Below are 22548 nucleotides of genomic sequence, written 5' to 3'. Positions count from 1 at the left end.
CATTTATCTGACAAGTTGACATGTTACCTCAGTGTATTGGGCCTAGACATGCAGAAAAAAGCTGGAGATGGAGTTTGTTTTATATAAAAGTCTTTTTTTTTTTTTTTTTAAAAAAAAGGAAATGTTTGCTTTTTTGACTTTTTATAACTTTCTTATTCAAGTACAACTTTCATTTCATAGTAGTAGATTCGACAATTAAGAAAGTGCGTTTACACGTCCAGCCCTTGTGAGTTGTATGTTCAGTTCGGGGTTTGCTTGTCTTGATTGTTTTCAAACTGGCATTGCAAATCTTTTTGCAACAAGTGTACGTTATGCAACCATCATATCCCTAATGTCATATTGGTTGCCTAACCATCTCTTCAAGTTTTTGAAAGTTATACATTTTGTTATATGTTTTACTGGTTGCCTAAATGTAATCTGGCAAACGTGAAAAAAAGTATTATAAACCAAGAAATAAGAAAAATAAACACACTGCTGAACAAGACTGCACTTATTTAATATAAAAACACATTTACACGTGACGTTTCGATCTTCTAGCCAAGATCCTCATCAGACGTACACTCACGTGTACGAAGAGTGTATGTCTTATGAGAATCTTGGCTAGAAGATCGAAACGTCACGTGTAAACGTGTTTTTATATTAAATAAGTGCAGTCTTGTTAAGCAGTGTGTTTATTTTTCTAATTTTATTTGCAAAATGTATAGCTATGATTGTGTGTCAAACCAAGAAATAGATACGACATTTTGTTTCTTTCTTTCTGTTTTCTTTGTAAGAAATCTTGTGTTCTTGACATGTTGTTTGTTCGGGAAACATTTTATCCTGAGTTTGAGAGAGTTCAGTTTAATAAATCAAAGCTATAAATGGCTATTTTGGGTATGATGTCGCTAATTATTGTATGATGTTGGTTAAACACGATTGTTCATAGAATTTCTTTTTTCGTTAATGTTACATAGAGTCCATTAAAAAAAAACATGGATAGTGTTCTAAACGTTCTCGAATTTAAGCGGACTCAATAAATGTTATGTATAGTTATAATGAAGTTTTAATTTATTCATAAATTTTAAATTGGGAGACTTTGTTTGTCAAAAATCTCCTAATGTTCAGAACAGTTACTCCTAACACTATTAAACTGTCTAGTAAAACATTTCTATCGTTCAACGTTAACCTATTAGCTCTATTAAACAATTTGCTGGAACTAAAGTGCGTCTACCAAGGTTGTTGTAATTTGGCCAAGTGCAAAAATTAACTGGGTTTTTCGGTTAACCCCCTCTCCCCAGAAAACACCTCCAAAGTATACTTTAAAATTTAAGTTGAAATAATAACCTTAATCTATCTTCTGTATTAATAAAATAGAAAGTGACTATGTTTATGACTTAATAACTTTTGAACCATTAGGCCGATCTCGACGAAATTTTCTATAAAGATGAGGTTCGGGCCTGGGATAGTTTTTATCATTTCACTTTGACGGTGCAGCTTAGGAGGGGGGAAGAGAAGGAAATACACAAAAAATGATCGAAAATGACCTATATTAGTGTCGAATTCACAGTTTTCGGGGACGTTGAGATTAACAATCACTCTTCCGATGCCGTTTAACTCCATTTTTAGCCCCGCAACTTGGGGTAGGAGTTAGGGAGGAGATATATATATAAAAATGATCGAAAATGACCGATATCAGAGAGAGCATCAGTACCAGTAGAAAGTGACTAACAGAACATATTTCTAATTTTTCTTATTTTAGCTCAGTAAAGCAGGTAATTGACGCTAGTGTGTGTGTATATACTAGTTACTTTCTTTCAGTTGTGTGTGTTAGTACACACCTAGATTCAGGATTAACCTAAAACATGTATTTGTGATTTTATCACGAGTAAGCACGAGTTCAATTGAAAATATTGAGCGCGATCTCAATTGAAAGAATTGAGCTCTCAAACGTGAGTGCGACCCCAAATGAGACTAGTAATCATGAGTACGAGCATGAGTATGAGGAAAGCCATACTAGGCAAACAGTAAAACACATATCAAGAGGTTAGAGACCTGCACGGGCCGGGCTTGGGCGGACCGACACTGATTTCTCTTTAGGTCGGGCCGGGCTAGGGCCGATTAATTGCAATTCTTTAATAATTATTGACTTTCGTTAAACGATAATTAGAATAAAGGCAAACGTTGAAGAAGTGTGCCCGTGAAAAATGTTACAAAATGAAACTTTTAAAATTTATCGGGCCCGGGCCAGGCTTGGACCAAGAATTTTAAAGCACTCATCGGGCCGGGCTCGGGCCGAAAAATTCGATCCGTGCAGGTCTATCTTTCAGACACTTTGGAAGACTAAATATAGAACTCGTAAGTAATGAATATTGTAAAGACACTTAAAAAAGTAGAATAAACTACAAAAAGGTGGTACTTGAATAACAAAATCATAAAAAATATAAAATATCTGGATTTGTATAAAAAATCTGGATCCATCCATTAAAAAAACACCTTTTTTTTGCACCTTTAGGTTGAAGTGAAACCAAATCAAAACAAATTTCAGAATTATGAGCGAGTATATTATCACAATTCACAATGTTAATTGATTAATTTAAATTGTCTTCTTTTAATTTCAGGGTTCATGGATCACCAATTTTTCTTCTACTGGGTATATCCTGGATAATAGCACCCCCAACGTACTGTGGGTAAGTTGATATACGGGTTTAAAACTTTTAAAATGAAAAATTGTCAGTAACGTATATAGTACTCTCAGTACACGGTGGTCCGGAAGTGGGCCTACCCCTCCTTCGTTTCAACAGTATAGTGTTAGTTGTGGTAGAATGTCTGTACACAGTTACCTTGAAGTCTTAAGAGTTTCAAGAGTCACAAACATCTGTATGGTCACCATCCATGTCGTAACACAGCTGAATTCTGCGCCAAGTTCTCGCAAATGTTTTGCGGAGGTACTTCGGAGTCACGAGGGTGAAGGCGTATTCCACAGCTGCTCGTAATTCCTGAGTTGTATGATATCGAGTGTTTCTAATTTGTTGCTTTATGAAACTTCAGAAAGCATTGTTTGGTGTCGTCAGATCGGGACTTCTTGGAGGCCAGGCAAAGGGAGCTACAACCTTTTCCAATCCAGCGGCCAAGAAACGTCTGATTATTCCTACTTCACTGTAAATAACTGTTACCAAGCGGAAAACAAATGAATATGGATAGCAATCTTGCCAGACAATGCCAAGCAATGTTACCAAACAAATGTGGGTAAAACTTAAAACCGTCATAAATCATCAACTAGGGGTACGCCCACTTCCGGACCACACTGTACATACAAGATGTTAATGAAATACACCGACAAAATATAAGAGGCCATTCTCGCATTAAAATATGGGTATTCGAAGAAAAGTGGATTGTTTCACATAGAACCATCCAAGAGCATGGAAAAATACATCGTAATACGTGTTATTTCGAATTCGAGAAATTGGAGTGGCAGATATGCATTCTCCCAATAGAATTCCCAGATATTTTCGGACTTAAAGGTGATTCTAAAGCAGACAAGAATTAAACCTTGACTGCAGTGAACACCGAATGCGTCGGCTGAAAATCGGAAGTAGGCCCCATTAGGGACCGCCAATTCATGCACAGTTCCTTGTGTTCAGAATAACGGGTGCTCTGATGCGTTTCTTCACGCGTTTGGACAACTTTAGCTCCGAAGCTATTCACTTTCCCTTCACTGTTCAACATTCCCTGATATAGATATCCAATTTGACCGTCCATATGCTGAATTGGGCTCATCCAACACAGTGGCTTCATGGCGAAATCTCTCTCAGTTCATCAGAGACACAAATTGAACAAATACGATGCAACAAATCTTTTCTTACTATAGTCAGTCTTCAATTAACTGCAATGAACTTACTCGATGGTATGGTATCTTGGTTTGTAAATAGTAAATTAATGTCTCTTATTGGGTAATAGTATGTATAGTTGTGTTATGAGTGAAGAGAATGAAATGTTGTGAGAACTGGAACGCTTACAGTAGCTCTGTCATGGATGTGTAGCACATATTCGACGTACTGGAGAACAGCATAGTGAAAGTGGTGTAGGTGTTTCCAGATGTTTCGTGATTGCTGCTTGATGATATTTTTGAGGTAAGGATGTTCCGCTCTTCATACAGCTATGCATTCTTCATGTATTCCATATATTCTGAGATAATGAGGACAGCTTGATTTTGAAATTCTCGAAGAGGAGCTTGATGATGGAATGGAGTATGCTTTTATACTGGATGGAAGTTGACTTCTGATTATAATGTTATAAGTGTGACTTCTGGTGCTGACAGGGAATTGACGGGATATTAAAAACGAGAAAGTAGGGGAGACCGGGGCTAGTTGTTACAATTTTCAAATTTTAATTTCTTGTGAGGTACATACTACAAACAGAGATAAAAATAAACTCGCATTTTATACATCGGTCCTTCGTAAACATTATAGGGTGAGTATTACTTAGCTGTGCATTTTGTGAAACCCACAGTTTACTACTTTATACACGTAGATGAAACATAACAATTTACCCCGAATTCGGGTAGGTTGTTACACACACTGGGGCAAGATGTTACAAAACACATGTTAACTAGAATCTTACTCTTTGCTACATACATTATGAAATTGGAGAAAAGTCAAAATAAAAAGTAAGCAAAAATGTGTTAAGTTTTTAAAAAACGAAACATTTATTTAGAAAATAATGTATTTTTATTGTAGGCTATCAATAATTGTGACAATAACATATGCTACATTTTGTGTTAATATTAATATAGCGGTGGCATACGAGTAACTTGCTTATTAAAACACCAAAATAAATTTAGTTTATTATTAAAAAAAACAGTCTCGATTTTCATACTCTCTACATATTATCAAATAAAGAATAGGCCTAATGGCAAATGTGAAAGGATATGTTAATTACCGTTGTATCACTCAGAGTTCAAAAATAACACACAGTAACGAGACTTAATTTTCATCATCTGTGGTTACATTAGGCCCACCAGAGTAGCTTGTTATACAAAAGTAAAGTAAGTTCCTAATTATGTATTCATAACGCGTAGCAAGCTGCTTTACTTTCTTGCATGTTAAAATCAAACTTGACATTGATGAATAGCTTTGAATTACATATTCCGTGGAGATGTTGTACATAATAATTGTTTTTACGGGCGGTCTTTTTATAGTATGACAGTTTGAAGAATGGATATACCTTTTTCCGGTTAAAAGAAATGTTAATTGGACAAGCAGAATACAGAAAAAACCTTTCGGAAATAAAATATGCAGATCACACACGTAGAACAAGGTAATTCATTAATATGCAGCACATGTAACGCGGCAGCTGCTGCTGGAGAATATTCTAGAAATTTTGATCGTCGGAATGAGTGAAAGAAAGCACTGGAAACTTCTAGATCTTTTTTCTAAGCTTATTATTGTTGGAATAGGGGAAAGAACACACTCGAAACTTCTGGAAAGGTTTCTTGTAGTATACTTGTTTACTTTTATATGGGAAAGAAACATATTGTAATTGTTGGGAGTATAAGGGGGACGGAACTGTTTGTTTTAATCGTGAATTGATTGCGGATTTTCCGGCATTGAAAAATGATATGACTCGGTGTACTTTTATGGAATTATAACGTGACTAAGATATAGTATAGTGTAATATGTAGGGAATTATAACGTGACTAAGATATAGTATAATGTAATATGTAGGGAATCAACATTTTTTTATTGCACCGGGACTCGAATTAGTATTCTCCCAGGTGGAGAACCGTACGCTAAATTTTATGCTTGCAGTGCGAACTTGTTACTTATACATAACTATGAATTGTGTATGACATAACCGGTATATATAAATTATATTGTACAGAAAGTTAGCAGAATGCGCCCCGGGAATCGAACCAGAGCTCTTCCACGTGAAAAGCCGTACGACAAACATTTTGCTTAGCAGATGTTGTTACTTATATGTAGCTATGAATTGTGTAAGACATAGCAGGTATATATAAATTATATTGTACAGAAAGTTAGCAGAATGCGCCCCGGGAATCGAACCAGAGATTTTCCACGTGAAAAGCCGTACGACTAACATTTTCCTTAACAAATTTTTTACTTATATGTAGCTATGAATTGTGTAAGACATAGCAGGTATATATAAATTATATTGTACAGAAAGTTAACGGAATGCGCCCCCGGGAATCGAACCAGAGCTCTTCCACGTGAAAAGCCGTACGACAAACATTTTGCTTAGCAGATGTTGTTACTTATACATAACTATGAATTGTGTAAGACATAACAGTTATATATAAATTATATTGTACAGAAAGTTAACGGAATGCGCCTCCGGGAATCGAACCAGAGCTCTTCCACGTGAAAAGCCGTAGGCAAACATTTTGCTTAGCAGATGTTGTTACTTATATGTAGCTATGAATTGTGTAAGACGTATAACTGGTATTTAGAAAGTATATGTTAAGAATTATTATTATTATTATTATTGTAAACTGTTGTGTTTTGTTTCATAAACGCTACTGTAACAATGAGGTTATATGCCGACAGAACGTTTAACGTTACCGCAGATTGAACTTAAGGGTTTTTTATGTTGAAAGCTAAGGCAATAAAAAGAGACCCGAGACTGTTTGAACATATTACCCAGGATGAAATGTAGTAGTGAAGTTAAAAGGGAAACTTTATACTTATATTTTGTAATTGGAAATCGTAATACAGCAAATAATTAATTTTTAATTCTTTTATTGTTTTTAGGTGGTGAAGGAAATAAAAAATGTTAATAGAAACAGTGGAGAACAAACCTTATTTTTCTGAATTGTTTGTTGTTGAAATATAGCGGAGGTTTTTTAGTGAAAAGGAGTTATAGATTGGCCTTAAAATATGGATTCACTGAAACCGTTGGATTTTAGTTGTATGAAATATCGAAAATATTGGATAATGTGTGATATGAATATTGAATACTGAAATATCGACATAAAAGTTATTATAAGTTTTTACATCCAACGAATATACTGGCTAGACTAAAGGAGACGGTGATGATGAGAAATTAATGAATATGGTGGAATGAAGAAAGTGGGAAGAAGCAGGAGAACCACGACAAAAACCCACGCACATAGTGTTTGTGCACCAAAAAGCTAACTTGAAACAAGCTGGGATTGAATTAAGGACCCCATGCACCAGAGGTGAACGCTGTATTGCGTACCCACTATAGCTTTTCTATGTATTATATTTGGATGAATAAAGTACACATTTATAATTTGGTGGAAACCGGGGATTGTAGGAGGAAACGGGAGAACTTTACACACAATGTTTAAACTAAAAATACACTTGGAATGAGCGAAAGCATTTAGTTTCAGAAGTGACTTTTTTATGATTAGCGCTATTTAATGTGTATGAAGGAGGAAAGAAACTTACTGTAGCGCTTATTGGAGAATTATACTTTTGATACTCTTTATACAAAACTAGGTGTTTATATAACTTCATACATACTAGCAAAGAAAATATATCTAATAAGACGTAATGTACGTTAGGTACAATTTTGACATTATTTAAACAGTGTAGGTAACAACTCTTTTAAGGCAATACAAGAGACGGACAATTATTTGACAGCGCAGATTGTGATAGTAATGGTGTGCTTGGTTTATTAGGATTAGTCATATGCAGATGGAAACAATTGCTTTAAATAAGAGATAGCACTTTGAACGTATAGTTTGGTTAAAAGTGCTTTACTTTAGAACTCATAACATTAAGTACAAGGTAACCAACACCATTGGCGATAACTATTAGCAGGACTGTGAACGATGGAATTAGCGTGTTGGAGAGACAGATACATTTTGCGTATATAATAATGATGAGCATGAATATTTAACTTTGGCACCTAGAAGATTATGCAACCGACAAGTTAAAAATGTTTTGAGGGTTGCATATTATATTTACGGACAGTCTGATACGATTTTGTATTGTACTTGAAGTGTGATGAATGTTTGTTGAACTAAAAGGGTATTTTATTTATAGATCTTGTTTGTAACTTAGAAAAAAAAACAAGAAAATATTCTTGTAATGGTGTTACGACCGCCAGAAACGAAATAATAGCTAACATGTCCTTTTTACAGTTGAAATAGATTTCTGTCAATATTAAACTTTAATAAAAACTAGTCTGAATTTCGACAATTTTAAACTTTATTGTAATTGTTACAAAATGCATAAGAAAATAGTATTTTAATGTTTTAGTTGTCTGCATATAGAGTGTATATATATATATAGTTGTGAGCGAATACATGGCATACAGTTATAACATATTAGAAGTGTTGTGCTCAAGAAATTAGATTTTCCTAAACGTTAAAGAGATTATATTGTGCAGTTTGCACTTATTGAGTTAAATTTGGTCATTTAAGACGAACTGTGGTTTTGCTCTTTTACCCAATGCAATTGTATTGGATTGAAATACGGAAGTTACTATGTTTGGAATTTTTAGTTACTGTTTTGCTGGTTTTCACGAGCGATTTCGGAGGGCTGTTATTAAAAGTGGAATTTGAACCATTACTAATGCTTGTAACGAGAAAGTATATCTATTGAAAAGTGTGGATTTCTTTGACGAAGATGAGAAGTAGCCCGTGTTTAAGACAGCTTGACGAAAACGAATGTTTGCACAACGAATGAATCACTAATGCTCACACCAAGATTAATTTAACTGTATCTGGGACTTTTGATTGATTAGTAAATGAGTAAATTATATTTTAAAGCGGTGTTGAGATTTATTTCGTATTAGGTTTTTAACTACTGTTTGGATTATTTTTTAAATTTATGTTTTATATAATAACAAGGTTATAAGGAACAGTATATTAACAGTAAAATGGGTTTTGAACCACAATAGGGACAACGTTAATGCAGTTGCTGTGTATATGAACTGTTATGGAAGATTAATTTTCATAGTATATATCATTTCTTTTATGTTATCGTAACTGCAGGAGAACTGTATTATAAGACTACCTACCACATGTAAATAATAGTTAGAGCTAAAATACTGAAGTACTGGCAACTGAATTGTCAGTGAGAGTAATGTATTGTTTTAAAGAAATAAATAAATAGATATTAGAAAAAATAATCTTAGTTGTTTTCTATGCTATATGAAGAAACTAGTGTTTAAGAAGCAGTGCATTAAAAGAAAAATAATTGGTTTCGAAGAATATAGTAGGAAACTGAAAGTATTTATTTGGTCTAGGAATTAATTCGTGCGGGTGGACAAGAGATGGCGCAACGAACGGAGCGTCCCACAGTTCCGTGTATCCACACATGTGTTGCAAACCCCTGTCATCGCGTATCGTTCGTAGTATAGGGCAGTGGATTAAAGCGTCAACAACACCAGTTTGTAGTTAAGTGAACATGGCGCAATTTGTGCCTGTTAAAGTGTTTTTGCGGGGTGTCCTGCTGCATTACTTTAACATGCAGAAAAGTGCGACTGAAAGTCATCGTATTTTGGTGGAAGTGTATGGTGACCATGCTCTAGCTGAGCGAACGTGTCAGAAATGGTTTGCATGGTTTAGAAGTGGTGATTTCGGCTTGGCAGACCAAGAGCGAGCTGGACAGCCAAAAAAATTTCAAGACGAAGAATTGGCAGCATTGCTCGAGCAGGATTCGTGTCAATCGCAGGAACAACTTGCAGCAGCATTAGGCGTTGATCAAACAACAGTCTCCAAACGCTTGAAAGCCATGGGAATGATTCAAAAGATGTCACATTGGGTTCCACATGAATTGAAAGACAGAGACGTTGAAAGACGAAAAACCATTTGCGAATTGCTGCTTCAACGACAGAGCAGAAAGGGGTTTCTGCATCGAATTATTACGGGTGATGAGAAATGGATCCATTACGAGAACCCTAAACGAAAAAAGGCCTGGGTGAAACCAGGTGAACCAGGTCCATCACAACCAAAACGAGATATTCACTGTGCAAAGGTTATGCTGTGCATATGGTGGGATATGAAAGGTGTGGTGTACTATGAGCTGCTGCAACCGGGCGAAACTATGAATGGAGAACGTTATCGACTACAATTAATGCGTTTGAAGCAAGCTCTGGCCAGAACACGACCAGAATGGGAGAACAGACATGATAAACTTATTGTTCAACATGATAACGCTCGCCCACATGTCGCAAAACCGGTCAAAACCTATTTAGAAAATGTCGGATGGGAAGTTTTACCCCACCCGCCGTATTCACCAGACGTTGCTCCTTCGGACTACTACTTGTTCGATTGCATGAACAACGATTTGATTGGACAGCGGTGTACTTCTTCAGAAGATATCGAAACATGGGTCTCTGACTGGATCGCTCAAGGATGAGGACTTCTTTCGCCACGGAATCCGTACATTGCCTGACGGATGGGCGAAAGTGGTGGCTAGCGATGGACAATATTTTTCTTAAGGTATTTATGTATTTTGTGTTTGTACTACAGCTTCAATGTGTGCGTACCAACCGCACGAATTAATTCCTAGACCAAATAATACTTAATTTTAGATTATTTTTTACAGACATTACCAACGTAACTGAATGATGAACTGTTGTCCATTGAACAAGAGTCACTGAGCTTGATACCTTGTGTTTACTTTATGATATGAAGACTTTAAAACTTTTATTTTCAAAACTTTTTAAAGAAAATTATGGTTGCAGTAGGAGAGAAATGCGTGATATACTGTAGAAAAGTTGGTGTTACAGTACCCTTGTGCTCCTTTCTTATAAAAAGAAGTTAATGTACTATTTTGTTGAGAATATAGATGAAAATATTGTAAAATTACATCTTGTTTTATTGCAAGTAGAATAATGCTACTTCAATAATGCTTAAACGCAGTGACTGTTAGGGCTGGATCCACCCTTCAACAAATTTCAGGAGGTGCAGACCCTTACTTGGTATATGCTTTTTAAAAGAATAAAGCTTAGAGAGCTCAATACTTTGAGGTAAAGGATAAAATGTCTATGAAATGCATAGAAATATACAGGAAAATACTTTTTCTTATTAAGATGATAACGTGAAATACTTATTCCATTTTATATAGGAAAAGGACAAGATTGTACTTTTGTGAATAATTACCTTGGACTTGAAAATCAAACACAACCCTTTTGTTAGACAACCACTAGAAAATCCTACGTATAATGAATTGACACACACTGCAGACGCTTTACTTTTATTGATCCTGATAATAAACATTGTATGGTAACCTCTTGAAACTTGTAGACCCACAGTGAGGTATACTCGGATATGGGGAGAGCACTATGACTCAGTGGTAGAACGACATTTTGATGGTTGTGATTTAAAAACGACCAAGTGAACTTTGTGGTGAACAACACCTTTTTTCTCCTGGTACTTCCATTTCCTACAGCATTCATTTATTGGCTTAATTGGCCAACGTTCTTCAGAGTAATTGGCCTAAAGCGGCTTAATTGGCCTAAAGGACGTTCTTCAGAGTAAGGAAGCTATCATGTTTCATAATATATAGTATAACAGGTACGATTGTCGTTGTATATTAAAACCTCAACTTCCTCGATAGAATTTTACAACGACAAAAGATTTTGAATTGAATAATAATACGATTTCTATGCCTTGGCGGGCTAAGATCGAACCATGGATTCATCATGCGCCAGAGGTGAAGGATTTGAAGGCGATGAAGAATATTTTATAATTCCACAGTAGTATTAATGATTGTTTGAGATTCTTAGTATACTATGTGATACAAAGGTTACATGAATTTTATTTTGTTCTTTTTGGACTAATGTTTAAGAGAACCAGAATGATAGATTTCAAGAACTACCTATGGTGCACGGATTACAGTTTTAATTTTACAGCTTTATACACATGAATTCAAAATTATAAGGCCATTAGATTTTTGTATAAGACTCTTGTTGGACTTGATCTGATTTGAGTTTAACGTCTCTTTTCATCAGCGAGGCTATATGAGACGTGGACCTACTGATTAACGTGGAATACGAACCACATGAGCTCCCGCCGGGAATCGAACCTGGGTAGACTTTTGTTGGAATAAATGTTTTCGCTGGAACCTTTTTAAAATTTAATGTAAAACTTTAAACATAATGAAGATAATAAGAACATACTGAGGTGAAATAAACTTGAAAACTCCCACCGTGCAAAAGAATTAAGGAAAACAGCCTCTCAGATGATGAGTTTGTATGCTTATGCCAGTAGCTAAAACTGGAAAAGTGAACCAGGTAGTGTTTGCAAAATGGTATTACATGGTTTAATCTCAGAACATGTGCAATTGTGATGGACAAAAATTCCATGGGTAGTGGGGCTGGTGGACAACAACAACTTCACGAAACATCTGTTGGTATTAAAATTAACGATACATGAACTTTCAAAAGACAAAATGTTTCTTTATCTGGACTGTTAATACTTTTTTGAAATTTCATCGGAACAAGCATTCAACTTAAACGGTGTATAATAAACGAACGAACTATCTAGTTGCATTATAGGAGAGCGATACAGGTGTGGATGGAAAGTTTATGTATTGATTTTTGAATACGAGTTGTGTGCGAGTAATTCAATTTTATTTAACTTTTAATATTAGAGATTATTTTATACGACCATTTAATATTTTATTATTTCTTATACATATTCGCTTTCATCATTTGTCCATTGTAATGTTAGTAGAAAAAATGTTTTATTTAACAACATGAGCACGAAAACCTACAAGAAAAATATTAGACAACATTCATAATTATCACTGTACGGAATACTTCTTTAAATGGAAAGTTTGATCCATTGGTAGAGTGCACCCATCTGGCACGAGGATCCCTAGTTCAATCCCAAGACCGTGACAATTTGTGATGGACAACACCCTGTGGATATTCTCGGGGTTCTCCATTTCCTACCACTTTCTTCATATTCAACATTTTTACAATCATTAACCATTCAACGTTGCCTACTTGTAAAATGTCTCGAGTAGATGAGTATATAAGACTCATGCCAGAACAAAATGTTTTCTCTTTGCTCTCAAGCAAGAAAAAAAGCAGAAACTCATATCTACATGCCAGAATAAATGTTTTCGCTTTGCTCTCAAGCCAGAAAAGAAGAAACTCGTATCCACGAAACTTGTGAAATTTGGCGAGTACGGCTTTTCACGTGGAAGAGCTCTGGTTCGATTCCCGGAGGCGCATTCCGTTAACTTTCTGTACAATATAATTTATATATACCTGCTATGTCTTACACAATTCATAGCTACATATAAGTAAAAAATTTGTTAAGGAAAATGTTTGTCGTACGGCTTTTCACGTGGAAAATCTCTGGTTCGATTCCCGGGGCGCATTCTGCTAACTTTCTGTACAATATAATTTATATATACCTGCTATGTCTTACACAATTCATAGCTACATATAAGTAACAACATCTGCTAAGCAAAATGTTTGTCGTACGGATTTTCACGTGGAAGAGCTCTGGTTCGATTCCCGGGGCGCATTCTGCTAACTTTCTGTACAATATAATTTATATATACCGGTTATGTCATACACAATTCATAGTTATGTATAAGTAACAAGTTCGCACTGCAAGCATAAAATTTAGCGTACGGTTCTCCACCTGGGAGAATACTAATTCGAGTCCCGGTGCAATAAAAAAATGTTGATTCCCTACATATTACATTATACTATATCTTAGTCACGTTATAATTCCCTACATATTACATTATACTATATCTTAGTCACGTTATAATTCCATAAAAGTACACCGAGTCATATCATTTTTCAATGCCGGAAAATCCGCAATCAATTCACGATTAAAACAAACAGTTCCGTCCCCCTTATACTCCCAACAATTACAATATGTTTCTTTCCCATATAAAAGTAAACAAGTATACTACAAGAAACCTTTCCAGAAGTTTCGAGTGTGTTCTTTCCCCTATTCCAACAATAATAAGCTTAGAAAAAAGATCTAGAAGTTTCCAGTGCTTTCTTTCACTCATTCCGACGATCAAAATTTCTAGAATATTCTCCAGCAGCAGCTGCCGCGTTACATGTGCTGCATATTAATGAATTACCTTGTTCTACGTGTGTGATCTGCATATTTTATTTCCGAAAGGTTTTTTCTGTATTCTGCTTGTCCAATTAACATTTCTTTTAACCGGAAAAAGGTATATCCATTCTTCAAACTGTCATACTATAAAAAGACCGCCCGTAAAAACAATTATTATGTACAACATCTCCACGGAATATGTAATTCAAAGCTATTCACCAATGTCAAGTTTGATTTTAACATGCAAGAAAGTAAAGCAGCTTGCTACGTGTTATGAATACATAATTAGGAACTTACTTTACTTTTGTATAACAAGCTACTCACTAGAGGAAGAATGAATACAAATGTAAAATATATCATTACCTGCACATCTCTCATGTGCCCATCTTTTACATTCTAGACATTGAACCCAGGTTTCTCCAGGCTTACTCTTTGAGTATGGACCTAAACAGACTATACAAGGCAATCTTCATCTTCGTCTTCCTCGCTGGAAGATAGTGTAATTCTTTTTGTTCTAGACCTATGTGACTTCTTCGCTCGCTGTTCTTTGAATTGCAATATTAATTTCTTTTTGGCACAAGCTTCTTTCCTTGCTTTTTTTCCTCCTTCTCTTGCTGCTCTTTACATAACATTTCCTTAACCGGTGTATCCGTGAGGATTGCAGATTTCCTTTTCTTTCTTGCTTGTCCTACGTTTTTCCGAGGGAGAGCCTTTGGAAAAGGGCGAACTGTTTCTGGAGTAGTAGCGGTAGGCCTATTTTCATCTGGAGAGTCTATGGCAGAACATTGTCCACTTGTTGAAGGCAGATCATTTGGATGGTTGGCAATGGTGGACGGTACGATTTGTTGATTACTCTGTTCGACAGGGAAAGATCTGTCAGTAACACTAGCACTCAAAAAATCAGGCTCTGTGTACACAATTCGATTGAAAGGCCATATACCAGATTTCTTAAAACCTGCCACAATATTCTTCGGACTCAAAGAACAAGCAAGAGCTTCCTTTGCAATGCATGGAACGTCGTAGATTGATATGGGTGTTCCAGGATGCGAATTCATCCAGTCAGAGCAAGCGGTATAATAATATTTCTTGAAAGGGCCATACACACTTAAGTCTAATGGCTGAAGGTGGTGGGAAGTATGGGGTGGAAATGATAGAAGTACAACGCCATTCTCTTTACAGAAATCCAGCACTGACAGGGACAAATGAGAAATATGGTTGTTCAAGGTTACTAGAACGGGAGATTCGGGAGAAGATGGCACATGCCTGTGAAAATGTCGCATGAATTGTAGAAAATCTGGACCGATTATCCATCCAGTAGGATGAGCAGCGCCTACACAACCAGCTGGTCCCGAACTAATGAAGTGGGGTTTGAAGTGCACGCGGGGGAAAACAAACATTGAAGGCACGAAATTTCCTATCGCATTCACTGCAAGAACCATGGTAACAACTGTCCCCTTTTCTCCTGAAGTCGTTCTTCCAACTTGTTTCTTTCCCTTCTCTGCAATAATTTTTGATGGTCTATGGACGGTTGATGCTCCTGTTTCATCTATATTCCATATTTTATGTCCTTCAAATTTGTATTTCTTGAAAAGAGTATCCGTTCTCGTAAAATATGCTCACATTGTTTGCGTTAAAACTTGTAGCTCTGGCAAGGCTCGTTGCCTCCGGTGTACGTAAGGAGAGTACTGGTTGCCTCTTCATAAATCCTAACAGCCAATCTTCAGTAGCCATTTTCGTGGTGTCCCAGTTCTTTGGATAATCTAGCACACATGCAGTTGCGTACTCATAAGCTAGGCGTCTTGTGTCATTTGAGGTCAAACCATGATAAATGCGGCTACAATGAACAAGGTATTCCTTTAATTTTTCCTCGTGGATATCCGAAAACACTTGTCTGTGTTTCCTATAACCAACAAACTGAGTTCTTCCATTTGATGTTTGCTCACTTTCTTTCTTTCTCTTTATGTATCTCTGCAGTGTCATAAAATTTATGTGATGTTCTTCTGCAGCTTTTATGAGAGATTTACCCTCTTCAACCCCCCTTGCTGCTGTCATATATATTTCTTCCTTTGCTTTTCCTCTCTGTGTCTTCCTCTTGTACGTTCGTACCATGCTGTTAAAGAAAATGAATGTAGGCTGCTTTAGAATATTTAATATATATATATATATATATATATATATATATATATATATATATATATATATATATATATATATATATATATATATATATATATATATATATATATATATATATATTATACGGGGCACATTGTTACAGTGTACCAACTTGCCCCAACGCCGGTGCCACAACTAGCCCCGTCCGCCACCATTTTACATCATTTCATATTACGCAAAAACTTCGACAAGCAACACGGTGATAGCATGCAAGCTTATAGTTTACGAACATTAAAATAAAATGTATATATGACATACAACTTATCTCCTGTTTTATTTGTAGGTATGTACAAGGAAACGAAACTCAAAAAAATTACTTTTAACTGCAGAAAACAGAAAATTTGCTATAATACACTAAAATAAACAATCTCAACAATCGAACTAACTGTGCTTCCTCTTTCCCGACCGCGTCACGTGTTACGGTGGCTGAATGGCTCGTGCGTGTTGCCAATACCACGAAAAACACAGCGTTGCAACATCTCTGCTGTAACAACTAGCCCCGGTCTCCCCGACATGTATTCAATTACATTTTGCGCAGTTCTGCGGGGAGGTAGTGCCAGAAATCAAGCTTCTTGCCGAGGTACACTCCTAGATACTCGTATCGTGCTACGATTGAAGTTGAAGTGTGGTGCTGAGCTAAACCAATACGCGCAGCGATGTGAACCCGTGAAAGAATTTGATATCCTTGCCTTTATTAGGAGAATTAAAATTGACAAGTAAAGATTTAATATTTTATTGATTACGTTATTAGAAAGATAACTAATCCTTTTCTTTTTCTTTTATCACCTTCCTGTCAGTCTTTGCTCTTTCCTTTGCGCAGCTCAATAAGGGGCCTCATTCCGAACGGATTTGCGTCACCGCAACGCAAAATGTGTATTTTAGTTTGCAATAGCTCTTACCATAGACGCCGACTATGTGGGTGCTCCGAGACTCAAATACCTATTGGAGGTATTTAATGATCCCACGTTAAATTTTAGATAGGAATGCATATGTGTTAAATAATAATTAATCAATGCCTATTTTAGACTCTTCAGGTTGATAGCATATCGAGAACCGAGCTATATAATATTGTTACCATAATAATAATAATAATCCGTGAGTGTAATTTTGTAATTATTTCTTGAAAGAACTTGGTGTTTGAAGTTGTTAATTTATGTTTTTAAAATTGTAAAATGTTTTACGTAAATTACAAGCCAGTCAGGCAGGTCGCCAGCCCAAAAATGTAGGGGGGGGGGCGATCCAACCATATTATAGTTCATCACCATATTACAGTTCATTTGCAAGCCTAACGTGAAATTTTTAAGGGGAGCAACAAAAATTTAGGGGGACAGCCCCCTAGACCCCCCTGGATACGGGCCTGAAGCTAGTTGGAATCATTTTCTATTTTCATTGAAATTATTCTAAAATATTTTGAGGGTTCGACTGTCATCATTATTTGAATAGTTTTCTATCTTCTTATTTTCGCCAGTACTGCTCAACAAGATTGAAATTCATAAACAAAATCTTAATGTTTAGAAACTTTGTTCAATATAAAGTTAAGGAAATCGTGCTTTTTTTGCCCCTTTGCAACTTAAAAAAAATTCACGTTCATTTTAGCCATATTTCAGCAGCTCTTGAAAGTCTTTCTCGAACTACTACTACTACTACTACTACTACTACTACTACTACTACTACTACTACTACTACTACTACTACTACTACTACTACTACTACTAATAATAATAATAATAATAATAATAATAATAATAATAATAATAATAATAATAATAATAATAATAGACAGTAGTTCCGACGCCTGAGCACCAACTGAGAAACTTAAAAGTCGGCGCATATGGCTCTTACAGTCACTTGTTAGATCTTTTATGTTGTATTCAGATCTGCAAAATTTTGCGAAGACCGGTACGAAATGATGCTGAGCCCTCACTTTGGATTTAGTACAGTGCGTTCAGCAAGGGCACTGGTGGTCTCACAGTTGATGACGAGGATCTCTCGGAGTACTTACTAGCACCCAGGTTAGCGGGGGCTCCGAGGGTCTTCCTCCGGAAAATTTTGAAAATTAATTCTCCTATAAATGCAGTTTTAAATACTTTTGAATGAAAATTGATTTATTCATGTTTGTTTTTTTTATTTTTTTCCTTTCACAGTGGAAAATATACAGGGTGGCCCAAAAGTAGGTATACAGACCAGCATTAATCAAGTATGACATTTTAATTTATTAAGATAATGAATTTATTTGTTTTGGTTTGTTTCGAGCTTAAGGTATAAGTAAAAATAAATTAAGAACAAATAAGGAAGAAACTAAGTCAATACCTGTATGGATAATAATAAGTAAATGATATAAAATGTAATGACCGATCAGTACGGGACTGTACACCTCTTTTGGGCCACTCTGTATATTCTTGAATGAGAGTATCGCGGCGTAAGAAGATAGCTTCTACGGTTATAAGCTACTAAAATTCTACCCTTCGATGTAAGTTCTTGTCATGCCATTCTGAACGTCGACCATTGTGATATAAGAAATGTAAGAAGGTTTAGCTAAAAATAACACGGAGAAATGCTCGTGCAATTTGTCACTTAAAAAAATCTTCAGCGTCACAATTCCGAAATTTTACATGTTTGCATCCATGATAAAGTCTGCCCAAACTTTATATCCTCCCTCCCCTCCATTTTATGAAAATATCAGGCTATATTTTCTCTTAAGAAGCGGTGCAATAGATATTGGAATTTTCCTTCTTTTTTTTTTCTTTTTTTTAAAAATTTATCTCTTCTGTTTTGTATAGGTATTGACCATCCCCACAAAAATTCTGGGAATTTTTGAACACCAGAGCAAAACCGGAGTCGGCAATTCTGGCGTTCAGAGTTAGCGAGATGTGTGCCAAGCTGAGAGGGCTGGAAATATCTTTAAATCTTATCACTGCTTCTTTCTAACTTAATATTGTACATTTTTTTTTCTTTCTTTTCAGTACTATAACTGGGAGTGTTACTCAGTTGTGGAACGGGACAGATTCATCTTACCCCCCAGTAGACTTCACTATTACACAACATAATAAAGGTGACGATATTATTATTAAGTTCACAGCGCCTTACTTTGATAATCCTAAACCAGAACATTGCGCAGAAGACGAACCTTGTCAAGGACTTTGGGATTATGAAGGTAAGTGTTTCCTTTTAGGCAGCAATAATACGCGTAATAAATGCTGCCAAAGGAACGAAGTTAAATATGTAGTCTTAAATGACCTACGGTTATGCTTTAGACGTTAACGGTGTTCAACACCTAAGTCATTAATTTATAAGTGAAATTATTTTTCTGTTTGTTTTATTTTTCTGTTCGAGGCAGAGCGCTGACCACGTGTATGTCACTGCTGGACGTAGTTCAACAAGTCGCTAACAGATGCGTTGGAGCGGCTCGGCTCATGCACACAAAGGGCTACTACGTCCAGCAGTGACATACACGTGGTCAGCGCTCTGCCTCGAGCTCTGTGTTTTAACAGACATATCAGGAGCTTTCTATTCACGCGACTCCCCTGTTTGCCTCACGACACTGAATGAATGCCGAAAATTGGGAAGCACTGGCCGGGAATCAAACCGAGAACCACGCGGCGAACAGTGAGTTCAATCCTGTAACCGCTAGACTAGGAAGTTTCCTAAAATTATGCATAGGGCTAGGCCTAATAATGTAATTTTCACAAAGTAAGAGCTATTTAAATAGATCTGAACAGAAATCAGTAAACTCCTGTTCATTTTTAAAAAGCACAAAGTCAGTTCCTCATATAAATCAATGGTATAATGCAGGAATGCAAATAAGAAACAAAATTTTACTAGCCCAAGAAAAAAGCTACTAGCCCACATTCCACAATAGAAATAATTTACTTACCTTCGGTATTATAATACTGATATTTAAAACTTGCCCGCACCGATGAACTATTCGCCCTGGGCGAGTGGTTATTTGCATCCCTGCTATAATGTATATGTCACAGGCAAGCAACGAAATAATGATATGAAAACAAGGGGCAAAGTAGGAAAATCAAATAGAACTCAGGAAAGTGATGTTGTCCACCACAATCATATATTGCCTAGAATCCAATAAAGGATCTCTTCCACTAAAGATGAACGCCTTATCACTGAGCCACAATGCCATCCCGATCGAACGAAGGGTACGAAATCTCTTTGAGTAGTATTATTAGTGAATATGTGAAATATGAGCGACAAATAAGGACTAGAATAGGAATGGGGAAAGAAGAGTTTAGGAAGAAGAAAATCCTATTTTATTGGTTCTTGAAATTGCAAAACAGTATTAAGCAGAAAAAAAAGGCCCGTCGAATACATATATCGTGAGTACATTTGAACAACTATACACTACATCAAGGCGACTGAAAGAGGATTTAAAGAATTCGAAATATGGGTGTGGTTAAGAATGAAAAAATGCTGGTTGGAATACATGAGGAAAGAAAAAAGTATATATATATTTGTGCTTGCAGTGGCGTACGCATTGGTGATTCCGAATTTTTATCACCTTTGAACAAAAATAAGAATTTATCATATTAGGACAAACACGTGAAATTATAGTAAATTTGGAAGTTTGAACTTCCCTTTTCCCTTGATGAAATTCTGCGTACGCTATTGTGTGCAATTTGAGGCAATGAGCGAACTATGGATAATTGATCCGGGTTAACCCCAAGCTTTACAAGCGAAAGTGCCTTACAATGCTATGACCTATCGTCACTCAGCCGAGGATCGGGTGAGTAACCGTAATATGTCCGATTCGCTGAAGATAAGTCCTACCACTACTGATCGAAATTCATAGTGATCTTACTACCATCAGTAAAATAAAATCTCCCGCCATTTGTACAGTCGTAGCTAAACATTTTCCGAAGAAAGATAACGGAGTACACTTAGCCTGTCTTCCAGATATACCTCCTGGTAGAGAGAACAATCCTAGCGAATAGGAATATATCAACAGTATCCACTGTCAACGTCGGAGCGTTATAGCAAGTACACTACCCTCTAATGGGTCAGTAGGTATCCAACACCATTTTTCGTTCTATAACAACAGCCCAGCCGAGTCCAACTCAATCCGAGAGCTCTCCGGTAGGGATGCGCACGAGACAAGTATTGAGGATGTTTCGTCTAGAAAATGTGCTGTAAAAGTGATGTCTCGAGCTCGACTAGAAAAATGTATATTACACTACTGAAAGAACCGTGTCTCGTTTCGAATTTTGGCAGGAAAATTCTGTCTTGTCTCGTCTCGTGAGCATCCTTACTCTCTGGAAATCAGGAAAAGGTTGCGATTCCACCTGTCATTATAGATTATGACTAAGGTACCTTACCTTGCATTACCGGATCCAATTGCATACGACTCATTCGGGAGTATAATGAATCTCTCCTATCCCAACAAGATGAATAACAACTAGTGTTGACCATGAGACAAAGAATTTATTGTCTTGTCTCCAGGGCCGTAACTTGTGGGGGGGGGTAAGGGGCAACTGCCCCAGCCCCCCAGGGAAGCTCCCCACCGTTTGATGGGTTCTCATTTTAAGACAAAATTTTCTTACTCCATACACGATACAAACATGACATTATAAATGAAGCATCAAACAGGTTCACTACATTACATAAACAAAATAGCACACAAAAAGTAAATAAAATAAATGAGTCGTGAGCCTATTTCAGTAAAAAAAAAAAAAAAAATCCTATTAGGGGCCCTAGAAATAATATTTATTCGTATGGCTTTGAGATTTGTCAATATTGCCCCCTTAATTAATTTGTCACGTATGGAACGGGCCTAGGGGCATGCGGAAGGGTCCACGTACTTTGGGGACTAACAAAGAGCAAAAGAAAGATAGAAAGAAGGTGCCAATTTTTGAATGTTGCGGGAGGGCCCAAAAAACTTTTTCTAAGGGGCCTAAATATTAATGCTTGCTGCCCCCCAGAAAAATCTAAGTTACAGCTCTGCTCGCCTCGTCTCGAAAATGAGACGAGAAGTAAATTTTTATATTCAGTACGGGACGAGAATACATAGCATAGTTCTTGTTTTCGAGACGAGAAATTTCTCGAATTCACCGACACCTTAGATCTCAAACACTGCTTTAGTGTTTCATGATCCATAGCCTATATGAAAACTATAAACTGACAAAGTGAGTGTACCAATACAATGAAAAACATCCATAAACGTTTAAAAAAATACATAAGTTACTATACAGTACACTTCAATAACAAATATAGTTCGTAGACCTCTCGTGACGCAGAAGGATTCTGGTAAATTCTAGGTGAATTTTTTTTAAAAAATAGGGCATAAATTTTGTACATAAATTTACAAAACGAGGATAGACAAGAAAAGTTTTCCGGGAGTAAGGACGAGAAAGATTTCT

The 22548-nt window shown here is 36.3% G+C and overlaps 1 protein-coding gene across 2 annotated transcripts in view; it reads left to right on the top strand.

The window, feature by feature from the left end:
• LOC145670604 (uncharacterized) overlaps nucleotides 1-22548 on the top strand; it is a 123880-nt gene that overhangs the window by 27343 nt on the left and 73989 nt on the right. For both annotated transcript variants that reach the window (XM_081739397.1, XM_081739398.1), the window contains exons 2-3: nucleotides 2598-2666; nucleotides 19144-19334. In XM_081739397.1, coding sequence (XP_081595523.1) covers nucleotides 2598-2666; nucleotides 19144-19334 — 260 coding nt within the window. The remainder of the gene's footprint in view (nucleotides 1-2597; nucleotides 2667-19143; nucleotides 19335-22548) is intronic.

The sequence above is a fragment of the Thermobia domestica genome, chromosome 14 (genome assembly GCF_964235325.1).
Source record: "Thermobia domestica chromosome 14, izTheDome1.hap1.1, whole genome shotgun sequence".
In the NCBI taxonomy this organism is placed as follows: Eukaryota; Metazoa; Arthropoda; class Insecta; order Zygentoma; family Lepismatidae; genus Thermobia; species Thermobia domestica.
Note: the sequence above shows the minus strand (reverse complement) of the source record. Positions and strands in the feature narration are given on the sequence as shown.